This window comes from Ranitomeya variabilis, chromosome 5, assembly GCF_051348905.1.
Source record: "Ranitomeya variabilis isolate aRanVar5 chromosome 5, aRanVar5.hap1, whole genome shotgun sequence".
Classification (NCBI taxonomy): Eukaryota; Metazoa; Chordata; class Amphibia; order Anura; family Dendrobatidae; genus Ranitomeya; species Ranitomeya variabilis.
This window is the reverse complement of record NC_135236.1, coordinates 332,483,615-332,509,187: the sequence shown is the minus strand read 5'-3', so window position 1 is coordinate 332,509,187 and position 25,573 is coordinate 332,483,615. Positions and strand designations below refer to the sequence as shown.

General features: G+C 45.6%; 2 protein-coding genes across 2 annotated transcripts in view; one reads left to right on the top strand and one right to left on the bottom strand.

Annotated features, from left to right (window-relative positions):
- The window catches only part of FBXL13 (F-box and leucine rich repeat protein 13), a 377,146-nt gene that overhangs the window by 227,597 nt on the left and 123,976 nt on the right, over window positions 1–25,573 (top strand). Inside the window, exon 10 of the mRNA XM_077264721.1 lies at window positions 18,762–18,814. Within this exon, the coding sequence (XP_077120836.1) occupies window positions 18,762–18,814 (53 nt within the window). The remainder of the gene's footprint in view (window positions 1–18,761; window positions 18,815–25,573) is intronic.
- The window catches only part of LRRC17 (leucine rich repeat containing 17), a 69,241-nt gene that overhangs the window by 19,524 nt on the left and 24,144 nt on the right, over window positions 1–25,573 (bottom strand). The window lies entirely within an intron of this gene.

Sequence of the window (25,573 nt, the reverse complement as noted above, 5' to 3'; positions counted from 1 at the left end):
CACTATCATGAAGTACAATATGTTACGAGAAAACAAAGTCAGAATCGCCAAGATCCGTTGAAGCGTTCCAGAGTTATAACCTCATAAAGAGACAGTGGTCAGAATTGTAAAAATTGGCCCGGTCATTAACGTGCAAACCACCCTTGGGGCTTAAGGGGTTAAGTGTCCTCTCAGTCTTCTTTTTTGCAAGCTAAACATTCCCAAATCCTGTAAACGTTCCTCATAGGACATGGTTTGCAGACCAATCACCATTCTGGTCGATCTTCTCTGAACTTGATCGTTTGTTGATGTCTTTTTTAAAATGTGGTGCCCAAAACTGGACACAGTATTCCAGATGAGGTCTGACCAATGAGGAGTAGAGGGCAATAATGACTTCACATGATCTAGACTGTATGCTTCTGTTAATACATCCCAGAATTGCATTAGCCTTTTTTGCTGCTGTATCACACTGTTGACTCATGTTCAGTTTATGATCTATTAGTATACCCAAGTCTTTTTCACATGTGCTGTTGCTTAGCCCTATTCCTCCCATTCTGCATGTGCTTTTTTCATTTTTATTGCCCATTTTTCCCTGTTAAAAATCATTCTGTTAGTTGCTGCTCACTGCTCCAGTTTATTTAGATCTTTTTGAATCCTCTCTCTCTCTTCTCTAGTATTAGCTATCCCAGCAAATTTAATCAGTGTACCCTCAATTCCTTCATTTAAATCATATTTTAAGATTTATCATTGCTGATCCTTGTTAAAGTGGTTTCCCATACGTAACTTTTCTTAGACACAAGACTTGGTATGGGTAAAAATCAGCCTTACTTAAGTGCTGCCTGTTCCCCACTGCCCGTTTTTTGTTGTTATGGCTGCCGCAGTGATGTCATGACTACAACACAAGACTGCTGCAGCCAATTACTGGGCTCACACAGACCTACTTTCAGCTCTTGAAAGGCCATCTCTGCATTCAACAGCCATTTGGCTAGGACTGATTTTGTCCTCTTAAGTAGGTAGGTCAGGGGTGTGGCCACCATAGCAAAGTTTGGAATTAATCTCCTGTGGTTACCCACCGTTCCCAGAAAGGCACTAACTTGCTTTTTTGAGAGTGTTTTTTGCCAGTTCTGGATTGCGTCCCCTTTATTGATCTGGGGTTTGATTTCATCTCTACCTACCACTTATCCAAAGTGTTTGGCCTCCTCTTTCCCCATGGCACATTTTTCTGGATTTATAGAGAACCCTGCCTTCGGAGAGCATCAAACACCGCCTGGACCTTTCCCAGATTACTTCCCCAATCTAGCCTGAAGATAATTCTTATGGGGTGCAAGGATCTGGTCCATGGCCCTCTGGAAGGTACTCGGAACTCCATGCAGTCCAAATGGCATCTGGACATATTGGAAGCAACTGTTGGGTGTAAAGAAAGTCATCTTCTCGTTGGCTTTTTGTGACATGGGGATTTTCCAATATACCTTTGTTAGATTCAAGGTGGTTATGTACCTTGCCGCCCCAAGTCTCTTGATCAGCTCATCGACACGTGGCGTCGGATATGCGTCAAACTTGGAAACTTAATTCAGCTTCCTATAATCATTACAAAATCTCCATTCTCCATTGGGTATTGGATCACAGGCAATTGGGTTAGATTACCCGTTGATAGATTCCTCAATGACTTCAAAATTAAGCATACGCTTCACTTCCTTTGAGATCAGTTCTCAGCAAACCTCTGGAATTTGGTAGGGCTTTAAATTCCCCCTCATATGTTGTTCTGTCAGAACCTCATGTTCTATGACATCCATACACCCCGGAAAAGCTGAGAACAGGTCCCCATTTTGCTCCAGCAATTCCCAACATTGCTGTTTTGGGGCCTTTGACAGCTTCTTGGCTGTGATGTCTTTAATGTCCCCGTCTGGTTTAACTAGCAAACATGGAGTTTCAATGGGGTCCCTTTCTTTCAGGCACGAGGGTATTTCGGAAGTGAGACGTGGGAGCGGTTAACTGGCAAGTGGGACAGGAATTGGAATATCTTACAATTTTCCATTGACAGCTGGGCCAATAGAACCTCTGCTTGACCCATTCTTGGGTTTTGTCGACATCCAGAGGGCCACCCAAGATGTGTAAGTGCGCCCTGTCAAACACCCTCTGTCTATTGAATCCTAGTACCAACAATTGCTCCACTATTTCTTCTCTGGCATTAGCAACCCGATACAAGTCCTCACTCATCATAAAATAAGGAAATCTGGTGTTGGTCCCCCACTCCTGTGTTATGCCATTTATAATGTTGCATTATTGAAAGCCTCTTTTAGGTCCCTATGTTGGGCGGACCCCAAATTTTCTCTGGTCATCACTATCTTAGGAATGTCGTCCATGCTATCTCCTACCATTACACAAAAGGGAAATCCGTCAGGCTCTGGGGTTGGTGAGACTTCTTTAGGGCCAACCTGTCTCTTACCAAGCAATCAAGGTCTCCGACCCTCTCCAAGAAGTCCCAGAACAACACAAAATCCCAGTGTCATGGGGTTACTGTAACATAGAGGAGCCCAGTAGACCGCATCATCTGATTTCTCCTACTCCTGTACTGATTACAAGCACTTTACCTTCATATTAAACAATGTATATTTCTTTTAACAGTGCAGGGGTTAATTTGCTCAGTTGAGAGCGCCTGGAAGCCTTCCTGCATTTAAGGTACCGTCACATTAAGCGACGCTGCAGCGATATAGACAACGATGCCGATCGCTGCAGCGTCGCTGTTTCATCGTTGTGTGGTCGCTGGAGAGCTGTCACACAGACAGCTCTCCAGCGACCAACGATGCCGAAGTCCCCGGGTAACCAGGGTAAACATCGGGTTACTAAGCGCAGGGGCGCGCTTAGTAACCCGATGTTTACCCTGGTTACCAGTGTAAATGTAAAAAAAAACAAACACTACATACTTACATTCTGGTGTCTGTCGGGTCCCCCGGCGTCCGCTTCCCTGCACTGTGTAAGCGCCGGCCCTAAAGCAGAGCGGTGACGTCACCGCTGTGCTTTGCTTTACGGCCGGCACTGACACATTCAGTGCAGGAAGCACTGAGCAGCAGCGCGGACGCCGGGGGACGTGACAGACATCAGAAGGTGAGTATGTAGTGGTTTTTTTTCACTTTTACAATGGTAACCAGGGTAAATATCGGGTTACTAAGCGCGGCCCTGCGCTTAGTAACCCGATGTTTACCCTGGTTACCAGTGAAGACATCGCTGGATCGGTGTCACACACACCGATCCAGCGATGTCAGCGGGTGATCCAGCGATGAAATAAGGTGCTGGCCTTCTAGCTCCAACCAACGATATCACAGCAGGATCCTGATCGCTGCTGCGTTTCAAACACAACGATATCGCTATCCAGGATGCTGCAACATCACGGATCGCTATCGTTATCGTTGTTAAGTTGTTCAGTGTGAAGGTACCTTATGGCTCACTTGTGCACTGTTAGCCACTCCCATCTCCTATATAATCTGGGTCCTGGCTAGCAGTCATTGTCAGAGTACCTTTTTCTGCAAGGCTGGAGGTTGTTGGTGGTTGTTAATGGAGAAGGTGTTTGGATTTATCTGTGACTGTTGCTAGGTTTTGAGTGTGTGATAATTCCCTTTCTTCTCCTACTTTGGTTTAACAAAACCCTTAACTTCACAGTGTTTACCTCTGTTGTTTATATGTCTATATGTGTATGATTGGTATTTTCCTTTATCCCTATTCGTATTACCTTGTTTTAGTCTGGTTGGTGTATTACGGTACACTACCACTCCCCCTCTTCCCTGAGTGGGGGAAGGGTACAAACTGAGGGCGGATTCAGGAGCTAAGGCAAGGTACGTCGCCCTGGCATCTTTACCATCAGAAGCAATCCGGGGAACAGGGGGAGCTAGGATGCCCCTAGTGAAAGGGACAGGAAAGGAGCCCCTGGTCCTGGAACACCCAACAGAGTTGTGACACCCGGCCTATGATAATTGGGTGCAATAAATCTTGGTCCACGTCAACCTCATTGGACTCAGTACCTGCACCAAAGTCTCGGAGTCTAGTAGTCCAGTCATTTGCAGACCATTCACTTTTAGATGACAAACTTGGGGCTCTACGCCGGGTGGACAGTCCACACTGCAAACCGGATATGCATAGAATGAACACCGACGTCCCATGCTACAGTCCATTTGTTCGGTGGTCAGGAGGCAATGGGCAGCTATACGACGTGGGTCGTGACATATACAGCAAAGTGTACCACCGCGTTAGCGCACAACCACGCACCCATACAGAGCTCACTGGTCACCATACCTCAAAATTCAATTCTAGCATTGTTTGAAAAAGACCTGGACAGGGTCAAAATGTCACACGCTACTTGATCTTTTTGCCACACAAAATCATTTTTTTGCTTCTTCATTGTGGTGTTAAATTTACATAAATGAAATATTTTTGCAGATGATTGAGAGTGCGGCTGATTTAACTCTTAGGTCAGGGTCACACTTGCGTGTGCAATGCGAGAAACTTGCGCGAGTCTCTCGCATCTATACCTGGCACTGCCACCGGCACTCGGGATCGGAGCATGCGGCTGCATAGAAATACATGCAGCTGAACGCTCCGGTCCCGAGTGCCGCCTGCCAGGTATTGATGCGCGAGTTTCTCGCATTGCACACACAAGTGTGACCCCAGCCTTATATGTTGGATCTTGGATCTGTCCAGTTGAGCTAGCACCTCCTCTTCTTTACAAGCTGTGTGCACCTCCTTTCTACTCTTCTGAGATTCTAAGCAAGACCACCGCTGCCTCCTTGGACTTTGGACACAACACCCCCTTTTTAGCCTCTGCTCCCTGATGGGACACCCTGTATGGAGTGAGTTGCCTCCCCAAGGAACCAGCGACCCTCTGATGCCTTTCGACCAGTCCAACCAAGTCATCGGCGTTCCGGGAATCTCCCTGGGCAACCCGAGTCTGCTTCAGGCTCGTAAGAGAGTGTATGAACCAGTCCAATACATCTCGCTCTACCATCTGTGCTGGGGCAGAGGACTTCGGATGCTACAGCTTTTGAACGAGGTGAAGCAGATTAAACATTTGGGTGTGAAGGGGTTTGTCACGGTGATATTCCCAGCAGTAGACCCGTTGTGCTTTGACCGACATTGTCATCCACAAGCGTGCCAAAATTTCCGTTTTCAATTTTGAATATTCTTTGGCATCCTGTAAGGCTAAATCATAGCAGGCCTTTTGTGGCTATTCCGTTAAATATGGCACCAGGACTATTCTCCGACTGCTCAGGGGGAAGTCTCTCCCTTTCGGTGACACTTTCAAAAACGGTTTAAAAGGCCTCTGTCGTCTCCCAGAATCATTTTCTGCAAGGTTCTTTCCTTACCACCTTCTGGATAGAAAAATCATCAGCTGTCCTTAGAGTCGAAGCTGCCTCTGTGCCATGAACCGCCTCTGTGAATAATGCAATCTGCTGCTGTTGTTGGTTCTGTTGCTGGAGATGTTGCATGAACAGCTTATTTGACACCTGTTGTGCCAGCTCTTGTTGCTGCTGCTGCAACAGTTTTATAAGCAGCTTACTCATCTCATGTTGTGCCAGTTGTTGCTGCTATTTGGCTTGCACCAGGTGTTTAATCAGGTAAGCTATGCTGACTGATGTTGCTCTCTGCCTTCACCAATGACATGCAGTACTTCTGTAGCAGTCATACGTGTTCCTTGGGAATGCCGCCCACACCTAACACTAAATGTAACATTGCTACTCACTTGGGAGCGATCTGAGGTATCAATGGAACCGTTTCTATATAAAGTCCGGCTGGTTTATTTCAGTCCTCATAAACCACATTACAGGAAAACTTAAATACAGCCTTTGTCCGATACAATGTAAAACATGAAGTAACAAGTCCATACAATAGTGCTGGTTAGCCCCTTAAGGGTACCGTCACACAGTGCCATTTTCATCGCTACGACGGCACGATTCGTGACATTCTAGCGATATCGTTACGATATCGTAGTGTCTGACACGCTACTGCGATCCGGAACCCCGCTGAGAATCGTACGTCGTAGCAGATCGTTTGAAACTTTCTTTCGTCGTCTAGTGTCCCGCTGTGGCGGCATGATTGCATCGTGTGACACAGGTTGTATACGATGTGCGCACCGTAACCAACGGCTTCTACATCGCAAATACGTCATGAAATTATCGCTCCAGCGCCGTGTATTGCAACGTGTGACCGCAGTCTACGACGCTGGAGCGATAATCATACGACGCTGCAACGTCACGAATCGTGCCGTCGTAGCGATGAAAATGGCACTGTGTGACGGTACCCTTAGAGTCCAGCTTCTTAGTTCTTTAGCAAAGGCACTCAATCCAGGAGATCTGCCCACCTCTATACACACAGACATGCAGTATGTGAGGTAAACGGGTCTCATTTTACAAATTGAACAACACCCAGGGGTGGAGATATGATGAGCAGCAAGATCTCTCCAAACTCTTCATCTGCTGGCAATCAATCTGTCATGGCAAATTAACTCCTTTTAGATCTATATATGCTAAAGCATTACCCAAGGTTTATCTTCCATTTTATAATGTATGTTTAAACATTTAAACTATCGCCCACTCTGAAGCTGTCACACACTCTGAAGCAGAAAGAACGGTCCTCCCAATCAGAGAGCATTATTTAGTCTGGTATACGAAGCAAGACAAGGGCTTACTTGAGTAGGCAAAATACAAAAATTGTACTTGTCACGAAATTTAGCATTAGGAGCCCAGTGGCATGAAAGTAATTCTTATTAGTCTAGCATGTCCCACTTTTCAAGCAAGTTCAAAGGGATTTGGAGCACAAGCTTCAAAAGGAAATCACAAGAAATCTTGCATGGGATTGATAAATGCTGCTGGTGTGCAACAGAGCACATACTAGATCTCCATTTGACCTGCAGTCATGGCTGTATTTTTCTTTAGCTACAACAGGCCTAAGCTTTAACTGGACTGTGCAACACAGACTGCATGCTTCTCGGGGATAGGGCTGGTAGCATTTATGCTGTGTGAGTTGGCATAGTCATGTCCATCCTTATATACAGTATAGTTTATGTTGTAACCTTGTAACCACTAATAGAAGAATGCTTACCTGTTTTGCACAATATGTGAATGCTATGGTGTGTCGGACCTGCATTTTCACGGGCTAATCAGAACATTGCAGGGCACCACTGAACGCCAACAGGTTTCTGAAGTGTAAATCTAAGGCCACGTTCGCACGTTCAGTATTTGGTCAGTTTTTTACCTCTGTATTTGTAAGGCAAAACCAGGAGTGGGACATTCAGAGGAAAAGTATAATAGAAACACGTCACCACTTCTGTATTTTTTACTCACTGCTAGTTCTGGCTTACAAATACTGATGTAAACTACTGACCAAATACTCAATGTGTGCGCATGGCCTAAGAGCTTGTGCAGACGACCATAGTTTTAGTCCAAGTGCGATCCATCAAAACAGCGGATTGATCTCGGACCAATGCCCAATGTCATTTAATAAGGCAGTTCAAGTCTGATTTTTTCCTTGGGCCAAGGAAAAAATCGCAGCATGCATGATTAACCTCCGATAATCAGATGGCCTTTGCCCATTCACATCTATCGGTCCATGGAAAACTTTGGACCGCACTCAGTTGACTTCCGAGTGCAGTCCAATTTTGACAGACTGACAACTGGGACAGTTGGAGAAACTTTTTTTTAAATTCCACCACATCCGAGAAAATCAGATCACATTTTGATCAAACTCTGATCAGAGTCTGATCAGAGTGTGATTAGCATGATCGGGCCGTTTTTCTCAGATGGAGAACATATGGTTGTCAGCACCTGCCCTAAGAGTGACTCTGGCTTTACAGTAGTTTTAAATTGTGACCTTGAAAGTAGGGCCGTCTCACCTCTGCTGTAAATCTTTCCCTGTTGTTATTAGCGTATGTTGTTATGTGCACTAATGTGGAACATACCGTTCTGTGGAAAAATTTAATGCTGTGTGCTTAAAATTAGAATTAATAATAATAAACCAATGTTTATGTCATTGGTCGCTTTCAGTAAGGGCTCATTCACACTTCCGTGTTTCACAATCAAGTTGTATACATGATATTCACCGTTTAAGCCCATATCCGCTATTGTCCATGTGTCTGTTCACATGTCTGAGTTTTTATCCCGAGTGGTCCACAAAAAAAATAAGGGGGGCTTGTCTCGTTTTAATCCAAAGCCTTGAACTACACACACAATTGCATTCTAGTCCTAGTTTGTTTGATAAGATTGAGAAACTTTCTCATGCACAGAAAAACCGGATGAAACTCTGATGGCAAAAACTGACACCGACCAAACTTTGATGAAAATCTGATCCGAAACACTGATGAAAATCTGTTCATTTTTTGCATATAAGAAAACATTGAGCCCTAATATTGCTGTTCTTTTAACTATGATAATGCAGATAACTTGGGGTGTGTGACATGTGAAATATTTCATTAATATTTTGTGTAAATCTTTACTGGATGTCTTGCTGACCTTGGTTGGATAAATACCAGCTGGCTGGAGCTGAACAGTGATTTACAGGGAAATCCCTAGTGAGAAGAGTCTGAGATAACCACTCAGCCAAGATAACTGTGGCTTGATGTTTCTATTCCAATTTAAACTAGTTTTCTCTTTCTTTTCACTTTTTTTCTGTTCTATAAAGTATCAGAAGCATATAATAGAGCTGGAGCTGCTACCCACCCCATTCCGGCACTAACTCTCTGCCGCTGCGCAACAATTTTTTATTTTTATTTTTTTACTTTACTTTACAGGCTACAGTAGTGATATCACAACTACAGCACATATCACCACTGCAGCCAATCACTGAGCTCAAAGAATTGTGCCATGTACATAGACAGAGCCACAGAACTGAACATAGACAGGAAAGCCTAGTCTGGAGCAAGGTAAAGTGAGTACCAACTGAGTATATTTTGTTCTTCTACTAGCCTTAGGAACAAAAAAATGTTGAAACAAAAAAACCTATTTAATGCTTAAACTATTTGTCGTGACTCTGCTGTCGGGTAACACGGGACCAGGTACTTCTTCTCTGTCCTTAATGCTAGGTTACCCTGTTCCCCGGGTTACTTTTGAAGGTGAAGATGCCGGGGCCACGTCCCTTGCCTTAGCTCCTGACTCCGCTGTCAGCCTGTACCCTTCCCCCACCCAAAGAAGAGGTGAGTAGTAATGCACCATAGTACACCATCCAGACTAACAATATAGCACGAACAGGAGTGATGGAAAATACCAAACATACAAATATACACACATGTAACAGAGGTATACATCGGGAAGTGGAGGATGGGCTAAAACCAAAATAGGAGAAGCAATTATCACACTCACAAAACCAATCACATATAAATCCACCAAACGCCTACTCCAATAACCACCAACAACTATCCTCCAAGCCATGCAGCATAAGCTAGCTCTGACAATGTGTGTTAGTCAGGAACCAGATTATATAGGTGATGTGAGTGAAGGGCTTCTATTAGGTCATTACGAGTTCATAGATTCATAGACACCAAACATGTCTAGGTTCTTTTTTATCTAAGTGATTAAAAAAAATTCCAAGTTTGCTTAAAAAAAAAAAATTGCTCAATTTTCCATTACCTGTAGCGTCTCCATTTTTCGTGATCTGGGGTTGGGCTTATTTTTTGGGCGCGGAGCTGACATTTTTAATGATACCATTTTGGTGCAGATACATTCTTTTGATCGCCCGTTATTGTATTTTAATGCAATGTCGCGGCGACTAAAAAAAACGTAATTCTGGCGTTTTGACTTTTTTTCTCGCTATGCCATTTAGCGATCAGGTTAATACTTTTTTGTTATTGATAAGACTGGGCGATTCTGAACGCGGTGATACCAAATATGTGTAGGTTTGATTTTTTTTTTATTATTTTATTTTGAATGGGGTGAAAGGGGGGAGATTTAAACTTTTATATTTTTTTATTTTGTTATATTTTTAAAAACATGTTTTTTTTATTTTGGCATGCTTCAATAGCCTCCATGGGAGGCTAGAAGCTGCCACATCTCGATTGCCTCTGCTACATAGAGACGATGCTCAGATCACCCCTTTGTAGTAGAATTGCAGCATTGCTATGAGCGCCGACCACAGGTTGGCGCTCATAGCAATCTGGCAACAACAACCATAGAGATCTTCAGGAGATCTCTGGTTGTCATGCCAACGCACCAATGACCCACTGATCACGTGACGGGGGTCACCGGTGAGCTCATTTCCGGCCCAATGGTCAGAAGCACTTGTTAAATGCCGCAATCAGAGTTTGACAGTGGCATTTAACATGTGCCCTATTGCGGGCACATGTCAGCTGTTCCGAACAGCTGACATGTCCTGGCTTTGATGCGGGCTCACCGCCGGATCCTGCATCAAAGCAGGGGGTTCTGCCATCGGACGTACTATTCTGTCCGATGGCAGAAAGGGGTTAAAATTGACACCAAATATGCTACATAAATCATACCAAAGAGAAAAAAACACCATAAGAACCAAAAGTTACAAAAACAATATATCAATTTATTAATATACAATAATTAAAAAACACAAGTAAAGTAGGAGCAGGGATAAGACAATGGTACACTGAAAGGTGAAGCCACGGTAAATTAACAGGTTACATAAGAAAGTATCAGGGCCGCGCCACTAATCCATACAAGAAGTAAGGTGCAAGTGTGCAACATAAATGGATACTAGCAAAGTGCAAAAGCCATTTGTAACAGCAAAGTAACAGACCTAGAGAGATAGGGACGCTATGAAAAAATAAGGCCAGTATATACCTGTGTATACCGCAGCAGCACCCACACCAACGCGCGTTTCGGCTCACAGTGCCTTCTTCCGGGGGATCCCATGTGAACCCAACCTTATGTCAAACTAGATCTCCAAAACCATTCTTTGGTCACCCTTACCCGTGTTGTAAAATGTCAAGCACATAGTAGTCACTTGTTAATCAGAACGACAGCGATGGTCAGAAATAGCAGTGTTAGGTATATTGGCCTACTGAAATCTGTGATCTTGCTTTTTCTGTAATTCATCATTCTAATTATATATTCTTATTCTCAGATGTTTCTGAATTAAACTAAATTACAAAGTATAAGTAGAAAAGCAATTATACAATGTTCTACACCTATTGTAAACATTTTAAAGTTTTTTAAAGAAGCAACAACCTTTCACCGAACTCCAAAAACATTGGCTAGGTTCACACACACGGTACTCTCCAGTTAGCGCAACATCTCACCTCCATCTTAACAGCATTCATCTTTTTAAGACCTGCACAAAAATGTGGGAGACCATATTTTTGTGCATGTCTGGAAAGGAAAAACACTTCCAGAACCAGAGCCAAGACAGTGTCAAAAGTTATTCAGTTGGCGACTTAATAGTAAATGGCTCTGCCGGGGTTTCCATCAGAATCCTGTTTTTCATGGATTCCAACAGAAACCCCAACATATTGCTGAGCAGAAAGCACTGTATGTGTGTGAACATAGCCTAAGAAATTATAGGGGCTTTATAGCGGATTATTCACTGAATGATTGTTCCAACCCTTGGGTCTATATAATAATAATAATAATCTTTATATAGCGCCAAACATATTCCGCAGCGCTTTACAATTTAACAGTTTCAAACACAACAGTCATAGGTAACAACGTTAACAATACAATATTAAAGCAAAATAAGACGACCCTGCTCGTGAGAGCTTACAATCTACAATGAGGTGGGGGAGATACAAAGTACAGGTGTGTATTTACAATGATGTATTTACAATGATGGTCCAGCCATCTTCAGGGGGTGGGTGGTAGATGGGGATAGTGAATGGGCTACACACACACACAAACATAAAATGACCTTGATTAGTTAATGTGGTAGGCAGCTCTGAACAAGTGTGTTTTGAGCGAGCGCCTAAAACTATGCAAGTTGTGGATGGTCCTAATATCTTGGGGTAGAACATTCCAGAGGATTGGCAAGGCACGGGAAAAGTCTTGGAGTCGGGAGTGGGAGGTACGGATTAGTGCAGAGGTTAGTCGAAAGTCATTTGCAGAGCATAGAGGTCGGCTAGGCCGATAGACAGAAATGAGAGAGGAGATGTAAGGGGGTGCCGCACTGGGAAGAGCTTTGTGGGTGAGAACAAGTGCTTTGAATTGTATCCTGTAATGAATGGGCAGCCAGTGTAATGACTGGCGAAGAGCGGATGCATCTGAGTAACGATTAGCCAGATAGACAACCCCGGCTGCTGCATTAAGGATAGACTGAAGAGGGGAAAGTCACGTGAGGGGGAGGCCAAATAATAGAGCATTGCAGTAGTCTAGGCGGGAGTGATTTGGGCGACAGTGAGGGTTTTTGTTGTCTCCATGGTGAGAAAAGGGCGGATTCTAGAGATGTTCTTTAGGTGTAAGTGGTACGAGTGGGCAAGAGATTGTATATGGGATGTGAAGGAGAGATTGGAGTCAAACATAACACCCAGACAGCGCGCCTGCTGCCGGGGTGTTATTATGGTGCCACCCACGGAGAGAGAAATGTCAGATTTAGGGAGGTTAGTAGAAGGCGGGAGCAGAAGAAGTTCAGTTTTGGAGAGGTTGAGTTTCAGATAGAGAGCGGACATGATGTTGGAGACTGCAGACAGACAGTCAGTGGCGTTCTGTAGTACAGCGGGGGTAAGGTCAGGGGATGATGTGTATAGTTGTGTGTCATCAGCATAAAAGATGGTACTGAAAGCCAAATCTGCTGATGGTCTGTCCAATTGGGGCTGTGTAGAGGGAGAAGAGAAGGGGGCCAAGGACTGAGCCCTGAGGTACCCCAACAGTGAGAGGAAGAGGAGATGAAGTGGAGCCAGAGAACAGAACACTGAAGCAGCGGTTAGAAAGGTAGGAGGAGAACCAGGAGAGAGCAGTGTCCTTAATGCCTAGAGACTAGAGCCAAGAGAGTAGAAGAGGGTGGTCAACAGTGTCGAAAGCTGCAGAAAGGTCGAGAAGAATGAGCAGAGAGTGGTCACCGTTACATTTTGCTGTCAGAAGGTCATTGGTCACCTTGATGAGTGCAGTTTCAGTCGAATGTAGGGGGTGGAAACCGGACTGTGAAGGGTCTAGGAGGGAATGAGTGGAGAGGTAACGGGTAAGGCGGGAGTAGATCAGGCGCTCCAAGAGTTTTGAGATGAAGGGGAGATTGGAGACCGGTCTGAAGTTGTTTGTGCAGGATGGGTCAAGGGTGTTTTTTTTTAGTAATGGAGTAATGATAGAGTGTTTGAAGGAGGAGGGGAAAATGCCAGAGGAGAGGGAGAGATTAAAGATTGTAGTTAGGTGAGTTGTGACGACTGGAGAGAGAGAGAGAGACTGGAGGAGGTGTGAGGGAATGGGGTTGGTGGTGCATGTAGTCGGACGAGAAGAGGTTGCAAGCTCTGTCTAAATGGAGCAAATGTCAGACATGTGCATCTTTGCCATCTTCATTGTCTATGGAACTGCTGCATTGTATTTTTGCCTCAGTTTGAGTTCACAGGAAAAGTGTAAGGACTGTTGTCTGATCCTGCTTGCAGTCATTGATTTAGTTTTGTATGTTTTTTTTTTTTTTACATAAAATTCACTCGGGGGATATACACTCTTTGCAATGTTCCTGAGACAAGGTCATGTTGTTGGTTGAGAAGAACAACAAAACCGGGCCTTACTTGTCTTAGATTATAGCTAGTTATAACTGGATAATATTTTTCAGTTCTCATGAGAAAGCTCTTGGGGCTAAGCAGAGAAATCCGTGATGTGAAAAGATCCAAACATATGGAGTTAAGTTTGTGTTTCTTGAGATAAGCTTTGAAAAGACCCAACCACCAGCGGTTCTCATACAGTGGCATGTAAAAGTTTGGGCACCCCTGGTCAAAATTACTGTTATTGTGAACAGGTAAGCAAGTTGAATGTGAAATTATCTCTAAGAGGCCTAAAGTTAAAGATGACACATTTCATTTGTATTTTAGGCAAAACATATATATTTTTTCATCTGTTACATTTTTAAAATTCAAAAAGGAAAATGGGCTGATGCAAAAGTTTGTGCACCCTGCAAGGTTAGTACCTAGTAGCACCCCCTTTTGTAAATATCACAGATTTTAAACACTTTTTGTAGTCAGACAAGAGTCTTTCAATTCTTGTTTGAGGGATTTTTATCCATTCTTCCTTGGAAAATTCTTCCAGATACCTGAGTCATCTTGCACGAACTACTATTTTGAGTTCTAGCCACAGATTTTCATTGATATTCAGATCAGGGGTCTGTGAGGGCCATTGTAAACCTTCAGCTTGTGCCTTTTGAGGTAGTTTATTGTGGATTTTGACATGTGTTTAGGATCATTATCCATTTGTAGAAGCCATCCTCTTTTCAACTTCAGCTTTTTTACAGATGGTGTTATGTTTGCATTAAGAATTTGTTGAAATTTCATTGAATACATTCTGCCCTCTACCTGTGAAATTTTTCCCATGCCATTGGCTGCAACACAACCCCAAAGAATGATTGATCCACCCTCATGCTTAATGGTTGGTGAGATGTTCTCACCAATGTTGGTGAGAAATTCTGTGCTCTTTTTTTCTCCACACATACCTATGATCATTGTGGCCAAAGAGTTCTATTTTGCACGTATGCTTTCAAATGCTAGCATTGAATTTCATTCCCAGTTCTTTTCTGTTTTGTTACATATATTTGCAACTGAAAATACATATGAAAAGTGTTAAGAACTATTTACATGGACTGACGTACAGCATTTAAAAGCCAATATACACAAGCGAGATCGCTGTAAATGATGAGCACTTGAATGATCTGTAATAAATAGTTCTGAGCACATGCTATTGTTCTCAGCAGCACAGGTCCTGTTTACGCAAAGTGATTATTTGTACATGACGATTTTTTAGCCTGCTGTGGTACAGCGGGTCATTTGGCTGCACACGGTGGTAGCCTCATGTACACTGGGGCTTTAAGAACTTCCTTTAGTTTATTGTAGGCAGCATAAACCAAAGTGTAGTAAAGAAAATACAGCCCTCTGGGCAAAACAGGAAAACAAAAACAAAATGGTGGCAGAACTCTTCTGTGAACGGGGTTCCTCCCGCTCATGGGTGGCAGAACACACACTGTTCAGGTTTAGTACACACTTCCCTGGAGTGCTCCCTCTCCAGGCACATACTGAACACTGAAAGTTCTGAACTTCAGCTATTTAGGCCCAGACTTTTTGACTCCTCCATTATGTGACTGATCACATGATCTTGACATCACACAGGTCCTGTCAGGACTCTGCATGTGGAGATACAGTGGATCCCCCCCACCCGCTCTATGGATGTCCACTAAAACCAGCCCATAACATAACTCTCATTTCATTCTCTCAACACGTAGTGTGCTGCAGGAAACTACTCTGGTTTTACATCTGATTATCCCATAGAAAAAAAACGGGCCTGTCTACATGACACTTCCAAAGCACCATAGAAATCCAAAATATTTGAAAGGGAAGCAAAAAGTCATGAATAAATTCCAAAAACTTTATTTAAATAGTTCTTTTTTAAAAAGTAACAAACCTTCTTTTATAAATTACAAATGGAGACACATGCAAGTAAACAGCAAATGCAGGTCAAGTAGCACATACCATTCACATATCCCTAAATTACCAGCATATAAGGGGAATAAATGAGACTGTTATATAAGTAAATTCCAATTAATATATAGGACTGATCCACAAGAAGAAACCCGGAAATGTTAAATACTATATCTCTGCAAAGTGCATATTAGTTCGTGTCCACCATAAGACAAATCCTAAGAGAAAACTTGTTGGGAAGTCCTGAATAGCAGTCACATTTAGAAATGATCATATCATGCTAGTGCATGCACGGTTCACCACTTAACCAAACCCCATATCATATATATATAGTCATAAAGAAATGGAGGTGATACATAATCTGCACGTGCCGTTCTGAGCCCCAACGCGCGTTTCGCGTTAGCTTCGTCGTTACTCCCCCGGACGAAGCTAACGCGAAACGCGCGTTGGGGCTCAGAACGGCACGTGCAGGTTATGTATCACCTCCATTTCTTTATGACTATATATATATATGATATGGGGTTTGGTTCAGTGGTGAACCGTGCATGCACTAGCATGATATGATCATTTCTAAATGTGACTGCTATTCAGGACTTCCAAACAGGTTTTCTCTTAGGATTTGTCTCATGGTGGACACGAACTAATATGCACTTTGCAGAGATATAGTATTTAACATTTCCGGGTTTCTACTTGTGGATTAGTCCTATATATTAATTGGAATTTACTTATATAACAGTCTCATTTATTCCCCTTATATGTTGGTAATTTAGGGATATGTGAATGGTATGTGCTACTTGACCTGCATTTGCTGTTTACTTGCATGTGTCTCCATTTGTAATTTATAAAAGAAGGTTTGTTACTTTTTAAAAAAGAACTATTTAAATAAAGTTTTTGGAATTTATTCATGACTTTTTGCTTCCCTTTCAAATATTTTGGATTTCTCTGGTTTTACATCACTGATGCCATCATGCGCATTGACACGTATCTCCCCTCCATCACTTCACCGGTGACTCTGTCACACTGCTTAAAAATAATACACCTGATGAAGAGCATTTTGCTCATTCATCGAGTGATCGGCAGCCTGTTTACACTGCAAGATTATTGTGAACTGATAATCTTTCAGTATAAATTAACCCTAAGAACTATAAACCTCATTATCTGAAAGTATTAAACTTTTATAAAGAAATGGCGGAGCGAGCCGTGCCCCTCCCCCCCCCCACGGCGTAGACCTACATGACAATGGGTTGGAGAGGGGGAGTAATTATGGTAATTATAGGGGGAAGGTTGTAGCTGAGGTTACATACGGGGAATTGGGGGAGGGATCTAGTCAGCTCCCGCTCTTTAGGATCGTGAGCAGTCCCACCCTCCCACCCTAATTTGTTGGAGTTCAGAGGGGGGTTGTGGGTATGGTTAGTTCAGTGGAAGGATGTTTTTTTATTTTTTTATTTTTTGGGTCATTGTGGCCGTGGCGGCTGGGGGGAGTCCTGGGAGTTGGTGGAAATTGGTTTTGGGGATCCATTTTGGCATATGGCTCCTCTGTTTTTGGTGTTAATATCTTTTGAATCCGGTGAATGGTGGTTGGGGAGTTCCGGCAGGGGTGGTCGGATCTCCTGGAATTTTTACCGTGAACAGTGAACCCTCTTTTGGGTTTTTGGTGCTCCCGAGCCAGGGTTTTGAACAGCTGGGAGTAAAATTGGTGTTATGTATGTGCACGGTATTGGGTTGTCAATCACCAGATTCTTGGGGCTCCAAGGACTCCTTCTAGCCTTTAAAAAGTTATTGTTTTTGTTATCAATGTATTTATTGTTATATGTTTAATAAAAAAGGCTACTGTGGCCTATATTATTCCAAAGAATTAAACCTAGTCTTGTTTTTATTGGGTATAAGGGTTATAGTTGGTGGGCTACGGAGTATAGAGAAATGAAGGGGTGGGGGGGTTTTACCGCCGGATAGACTACACCTTCGACAATACCAGGGTCAAGCCCTGTGGAGAAAAAAAAATCGCTAACTGATGATTCATGGGACTTGACAGCAGTTTTCACACCATGTTTTGTTGTATAGCAAACTATTTCTTAACTTTCATTTCTTCACAAGTATCCTAAACCTTAGTGTTTAAAAGGATTGTCCAGAATAATGATATTGATGACCTATCTTTGGGGTAAAGAGAAATTGTGGTAGACACAACTATAAATATGTATGGCGTGCCAGTGACGCATATACAATTAACCCACACAGAGGACCAAGACTGCATCACCATTACAGCAACACGACTATTGTGCATGAGTTTGGCTGTAATAATGAGAACTGCCATTTTTTTATTTTTTTTTGAGTTGCAACATTCATGTCGTATACATCGCTTTATTCCATAGACTACAAATTAGCAATCCCTTCATTCTGCCTATTGGTGCAGACCCAGAGTTTACACCTCCATAGATCACATATCCTATGTTATAGCCTTTATTTCAGTATCATGGAAAACCACTTTAAAATGGCTGTCTCCTTATTGAAAACTATATATGCAAGTTATGCATTTTAAATGTTTTCTTGCAAAATCTATAACAAAACCTAAAACACAAAAATCATGCTAAAAATAATTGTATCCACATAGTGACCATCTGTTGTGTGCATGAGAGTTCATAATGCTTATTGGTGAACCTGGGCTTTCAGTGCTTTGCTGTTTAGCACCAGTTATGTCAAAATGTGTGCTGTAACCAGATTTTTGGTACTGCATCTGAGAACTACATAATATAGGTTCAGATACCCCGATTCCAGCAATGTATCACTTACTGGGCTGTTTACAACAGTTGTAGTAAAATCACAGTTTTCTGTGCTGTAGATCTAGCAGTTCTCTGAATGCTGAGCTCTGTATAACCTCACCCACATCACTGATTGGCAGCTCTCTGTGTACACTGTGTATAGGCAGAAAGCTGCCAATCTGTGTGGGGGCGGGTTTATACTGAGCTAATGAATATGATGGACTACATGGCAGCCGGGTTACTAGTCCTCTAGTTATAATCTCCTACTGATAAAACAGTGATTTTATCAAAACTACCAGCCTAATAAGTGACACATCACTGTAATCGGGGTCGCTGTCTCTACGTTATGTCACTCTTAAATTAGGTGGCAAAAACCTTTTAACAGATTCATTTTAAGCTGAGAATTGGGGTTTCTATGCATTCCATAATAATTCTATGAAAAAAATGACTCATTAACTAATTTGTTTACATTGCAGGTGAATGTAGAAATCTGCAAGATCTAAATCTGTCAGAGTGTAGAAATGTAAATGTAAGTGCTTTTAATAGAAATTTTAGAAACATATTATATCTATTTTAAAATGCACCGTATATACTCAAGTATAAGCCGACCCGAGTATAAGCCGAGGCACCTAATTTTGTCACGGAAAACTGGGTAAGCGTATTGACTGTATTGTCCCCCTCATCCCTGTTTTCCTATGTGTGGCTCCCCCCGGTCTCCTAGTTGTATGCATGACTGGGCGTCCTCCCCCTTCTATGCATGGCTGGGCATCCTCCCCCGTCCTCCCCCTTCTATGCATGGCTCTGCATCCTCCCTCATCCTCCCCCTTCTATGCATGGCTCAGCGTCCTCCCCCTTCTATGCATGGCTCAGCGTCCTCCCCCTTCTATGTATGGCTCTGCGTGCCTCCCTCATCCTCCCCCTTCTATGCATGTCTGGGCGTCCTCCCCCTTCTATGCATGGCTCTGTGTCCTCCCCCATCCTCCCCCTTCTATGCATGTCTGGGCATCCTCCCCCCTCTATGCATGGCTCAGCGTCCTACCCCTTCTATGCATGGCTCTGCATCCTCCCTCATCCTCCCCCTTCTATGCATGTCTGGGTGTCCTCCCCCATCCTCCCCCTTCTATGCATGGCTCAGCATCCTCCCCCTTCTATGCATGTCTGGGCGTCCTCCCCCTTCTATGCATGGCTCAGCGTCCTCCCCCTTATATGCATGGCTCTGCGTCCTCCCTCATCCTCCCCATTCTATGCATGTCTGGGTGTCCTCCCCCATCCTCCCCCTTCTATGCATGGCTCAGCATCCTCCCCCTTCTATGCATGGCTGGGTGTCCTCCCCCTTCTATGCATGGCTCAGCGTCCTCCCCCTTCTATGCATGGCTCTGCATCCTCCCTCATCCTCCCCCTTCTATGCATGTCTGGGTGTCCTCCCCCATCCTCCCCCTTCTATGCATGGCTCAGCGTCCTCCCCCTTCTATGCATGTCTGGGCGTCCTCCCCCTTCTATGCATGGCTCTGCGTCCTCCCTCATCCTCCCCCTTCTATGCATGTCTGGGCGTCCTCCCCCTTCTATGCATGGCTCAGCGTCCTCCCCCGTCTATGCATGGCTCTGCATCCTCCCTCATCCTCCCCCTTCTATGCATGTCTGGGTGTCCTCCCCCTTCTATGCATGTCTGGGTGTCCTCCCCCTTCTATGCATGGCTCAGCATCCTCCCCCTTCTATGCATGTCTGGGCGTCCTCCCCCTTCTATGCATGGCTCAGCGTCCTCCCCCTTCTATGCATGGCTCAGCATCCTCCCCCTTCAATGCATGGCTCTGCGTCCTCCTTCATCCTCCCCCTTCTATGCATGGCTGGGTGTCCTCCCCCATCCTCCCCCTTCTATGCATGGCTCAGCGTCCTCCTCCTTCTATGCATGGCTCTGCGTCCTCCTCCTTCTATGCATGGCTCTGCGTCCTCCCCTTTGTATGCATGGCTCCGCGTCCTCCCCTGTCCTCCCCCTTCTATGCATGGCTGGGTGTCCTCCCCGTCCTCCCCCTTCTATGCATGGCTCAGCGTCATCCCCCCCTTCTATGCATGGCTGGGTGTCCTCCCCCGTCCCGCTCCCTTCTATGCATGGCTTAGCGTCCTCCTCCTTCTATGCATGGCTCTGTGTCCTCCTCCTTCTATGCATGGCTCTGCGTCCTCCCCTTTGTATGCATGGCTCCGCGTCCTCCCCCATCATACTTATCCTCCTCATACGGTCGCTGCACATCCCTGCATTTCCGTTGTCACAGCGCCGGCAGCTGAGCTCTCCTCTCCTCTGCTCAGTGGTCACGTGGTACCGCTCATTAAGGTAATAAATATGCGCTCCGCCTATGGGAGTGGAGACATGTACATATTCATTACCTTAATGAGTGGTACCACGTGACCACAGAGCAGTGGAGAGGAGAGCTGTCGGCGCCAGGACAACGGAGATGCAGGGACGTGCAGCCACCACACAAGGAGGGTGAGTATGATGTCACAGCAGCCGGCTCCTGCCGCTGCTCCGCTGCTCCCCCTCTGGGTTTCTGGCAATGACTTGTGTGTAAGCCGAGGGGGGCGTTTTCAGCACAAAAAAAGTGCTGAAAATCTCGGCTTATACATGAGTATATACGGTAACTACTTTTCAGATGTTATTACTGTTTGCATTCAGATACATACATGTACATATATTTTGCCATGTTTGTTATTTTCATCAGATTTTAAGCAATAGGTAAACATATCGCTAGCAATCACACTAGATTTTAGTGGTATTAAAGGAGATACCCTCTTTCAGAAAAGTTGACTACAGATACTGCAAAATACTGTATACACTCGAACATAAGCCGACCCGAATATAAGCCAAATGTAGAGAATTCACCACACACTCTATCCATAAGGTGGTGCAAAAAAGGAAATTTATTTATGTGGTCACACACAATATTCGTAGAGCAGAGAAGAGAAAAACGTATATGAGCGACTCTATTCGATGTTTCGACCGATCTCCGGTCTTATTCAATATGTCGCTTTTTGCTGAGAAATGCTTGAGTGGTCCTGTGAAGTGGACGTTATGGGCAGCGCTCCAGCGCTTTGACCCCTTAAACAGTGTGCTTAGGCTGTCTCTGCTGCTGGTCATTTGGACTCGGGGTCTCAAAGGCCCATTCCACCAGCACATCGCATATAGACAGAGTGCAGGCCAATATACTGTATCTCGAATATAAGCCATGGCACCTAATTTTACTACAAAAAACTGTGAAACTTATTGACTCGAGTATAAGCCTGGTATGCATGGCCCCCTCATCCCTATCCTGGTATGCATGGCCTTCTCATCCCCATCCTGGTATGCATGGCCTCCTCATCCCTATCCTGGTATGCATGGCCTTCTCACCGCTATCCTGGTATGCATGGCCTCCTCATCCCCATCCTGGTATGCATGGCATGGCTGCCTCATCCCTATAATGGTGTGCATGGCCCCTCATCCTTACCCTGGTATGCATCACCTGTTCATCCCTATCCTGGTATCCTGGTATGCATGGCCCCCTCATCCCTATCCTGGCATGCATGGCCCTTTCATCCCCATCCTGGTATGCATGGCCTGCTCATCCCTATACTGGTATGCATGGCCTCCTCATCCTTATGCTGGTATGCATGGCCTCATCCCTATCCTGGTATGCATGGCCTCCTCATCCTTATCCTGGTATGCATGGCCCCGTCACCCCTATCCTGGTATGCATGGCCTCCTCATCCTTATCCTGGTATGCATGGCCCCGTCACCCCTATCCTGATATACATGACCTTCTCATCCCCATCCTGGTATGCATGGCCTCCTCATCTCTATCCTGGTATGCATGGCCTCCTCATCCTTATGCTGGTATGCATAGCCCCTCATCCCTATCCTGGTCAGCATGGCCTCCTCATCCCTATCCTGGTATGTATGGCCCCCTCATCCCTATACTAGTACTCATGGCCCCCCTCATCCCTATCCTGGTATGCATGACATTCTCATCCCTATCCTGGTATGCATAGCTTCCTCATCCCCATCCTGGTATGCATGGCTTCCTCATTCTTATCCTGGTATGCATAGCCCCTCATCCCTATCCTGGTATGCATGGCCTCTTCATCTCTATCCGGATATGCATGGTCTCCTCATCCCCATCCTGGTATGCATAGAATCCTCATCCCCATCCTGGTATTCATATTCTCCTCATCCCTATCCTGGTTTTCATGGCACCCTCATTCCTCTCCTGGTATGCATGGCCCCCTCATCCCTATCCTGGTATGCATGGCCCTCTCATCCCCATCCTGGTATGCATGGCCTCCTCATCCCTATACTGGTACTCATGGCCCCCTCATCCCTATCCTAGTGTGCATGACCTTCTTATCCCCATCCTGGTATGCATGGCCTCCTCATCCCTATCCTGATATGCATGGCCTCCTCATCCCTATCCTGGTATGCATGTCGCCCTCATCCCTATACTGGTACTCATGGCCCCCCTCATCCCTATCCTAGTGTGCATGACCTTCTTATCCCCATCCTGGTATGCATGGCCTCCTCATCCCTATCCTGATATGCATGGCCTCCTCATCCCTATCCTGGTATGCATGGCCCCCTCATCCCTATACTGGTACTCATGGCCCCCCTCATCCCTATCCTGGTATGCATGACATTCTCATCCCTATCCTGGTATGCTCAGTTCCTCATCCCTATCCTGGTATGCATGGCCTTCTCACCCCCATACTGGTGTGCATGGCCTCCTCATCCCCATCGTGGTATGCATGGCATGGCCTCCTCATCCCTACCCTGGTATGCATGGCCTCCTCATCCTTATCCTGGTATGCATCGCCTCCTCATCCCTATCCTGGTATACACTGCCTTCTCATCCCTATCCTGATATGTATGGCCTACTCATCCCCATCCTGGTATGCTTAGTCCCTCATCCCAATCCTGGTATGCATGGCCTACTCATCCCCATCATGGTATGCATGCTTCCCCATCCCTATCCTGGTATGCTTAGTTTCTCATACCTATCCTGGTATGCATGGCCTTTTCACCCCCATACTGGTGTGCATGGCCTCCTCATCCCCATCCTGGTATGCATGGCATGGCCTCCTCATCCCTATCCTGGTATGCATGGCCCCCTCATCCTTATCCTGGTATGCATCGCCTCCTCATCCCTATCCTGGTATACACTGCCTTCTCATCCCTATCCTGGTATGCATAGCCTCCTCATCCCTATCCTGGTATGCCTGGCCTCCTCATCCCTATCCTGGTATGCATAGCCCCTCATCCCTATCCTGGTATGCATGGCCTCCTCATCTCTATCCGGATATGAATGGCCTCCTCATCACCATCCTGGTATGCATGGAATCCTCATCCCTATCCTGGTATTCATGGCCTCCTCATCCCTATCCTGGTTTTCATGGCACCCTCATCCCTATCCTGGTATACATGACACCCCCATCCCTATCCTGGTATGCTTAGTCCCTCATCCCTATCCTGGTATGCATGGCCTTCTCACCCCCATCCTGGTGTGCATGGCCTCCTCATCCCCATCCAGGTATGCATGGCATGGCTTCCTCATCCCTACCCTGGTATGCATGGCCCCCTCATCCTTATCCTGGTATGCATTGCCTCCTCATCCCTATCCCGGTATACACTGCCTCCTCATCCCTATCCTGGTATGCATGGCCCACTCATCCCTATATTGGTACTCATGGCCCCCTCATCCCTATCCTGGTATGCATGGCCTCCTCATCCCTATCCTGGTATGCATGGCCTCCTCATCCCTATACTGGTATGCATGGCCTCCTCATCCCTATCCTGGTATGCATGGCCCCCTCATCCCTATCCTGGTATGCAAGGCCTCCACATCCCTATCCTGGTATGCATGGCCTCCTCATCCCTATCCTGATATGTGGAGCGCCCCCACTGCCGCAGGGCCGAAGGGTACCCGGTACCGGGCCTCTGAGTCTCTGTTCTGGGGTTGTCACGGTGGCTAGACCCGGTCCGTGACCCTGCTGAGGGGCGTCCAGTGAAAGGTGGTGGTAAATGGTGGTGATATTGCGGTGCAGTGTAGGTCGTAGTAAATAACGAGGACACCAGGTTGCAGTCTCTTTACCTCTTTACTGAAGGTTTTAGAGTCCTCAGTCCAGAGCGCTGTCAACAGGGCTGTCAGAGACCGGCCGGTCCAAAGGCACATCAGGAGTTCCCTTTTCAGGTGGGAATCAGTGTCTACCTTCTAGCGCTGTGTGTTGTAGTCCTTCCCTGCTGAGCTCCTGGGATAGTCCTCACAACTGATTCTGTCTGTCTCTGATGTTCGTTCTCTCTGTCCCCCAGGTGATATGGTAGGACGCACCCGTATGACGGGGTAGGCCTGGAGTTCTTCCGGGACCCTAGAGTCGCCCCTCTCCCACAGCTGCCTCCGTTGTCTGCTTAGGTGATTTGTGTGAGACAGCCAACCTATAATTGGCTGTCCGGCCGTGGTTTGCAGTAGTACTTAGAGTCTCTTACTTGCTCGGCGTTCCGGCCACCGACTGTTTGCGCCTCAGAAGGATGTTGCCTCGGTCTAACAGCACGACTCCTTCTGGTCCTAATGCCTCTTTTCTGTATTCCCGTTGTTCACTGGTTAGTTCTGCTCTTAGGAGTCTGCCAGGATCCCATCCCTGACAGGTCCTCTCACTAGCTCTTCCCAGTTACTTCTCTTCCTGTCTTCCTGTCCAACCCCCAGTTTTACCAGAGTGTGAGGAGTGGCCTACTAGATAGAACCACCCCCCCTGGTGGCCGGAGTGTGAAGTGTAGTGTGAGTGTTACCTGGTAAGAGAAACTCCTTTAGTGCAATCAGACGTAACATCACTCCCCTTAGTGGCAGAGCGACATTACTGCAACGACCAGAACTCTGGGGCGCTGCATATGCATGGCCCACTCATCCCTATATTGGTACTCATGGCCCCCCTCATCCCCATCCTGGTATGCATGACACCCTCATCCCTATACTGGTGTGCATTCGCCCCTCATCCCTATCCTGGTATTCATGGCCTCCTTATCCTCATCCTGCTATGCATGGCCCCCCGAATCCTTATCCTGATATGTATGGCCTACTCATCCCAATCCTGGTATGTATGGCATCCTCACCCCTATCCTGGTAATCATGGCACCCTCATCCCTATACTTGTATGCATGGCACCCGCATCCCTATTCTGGTGTGCATGACACCCTCATCCCTATACTGGTGGGAATAGCCCCTCATCCCTATCCTGGTATGCATGGCTCCCACATCCCTATCCTGGTATGCATGGC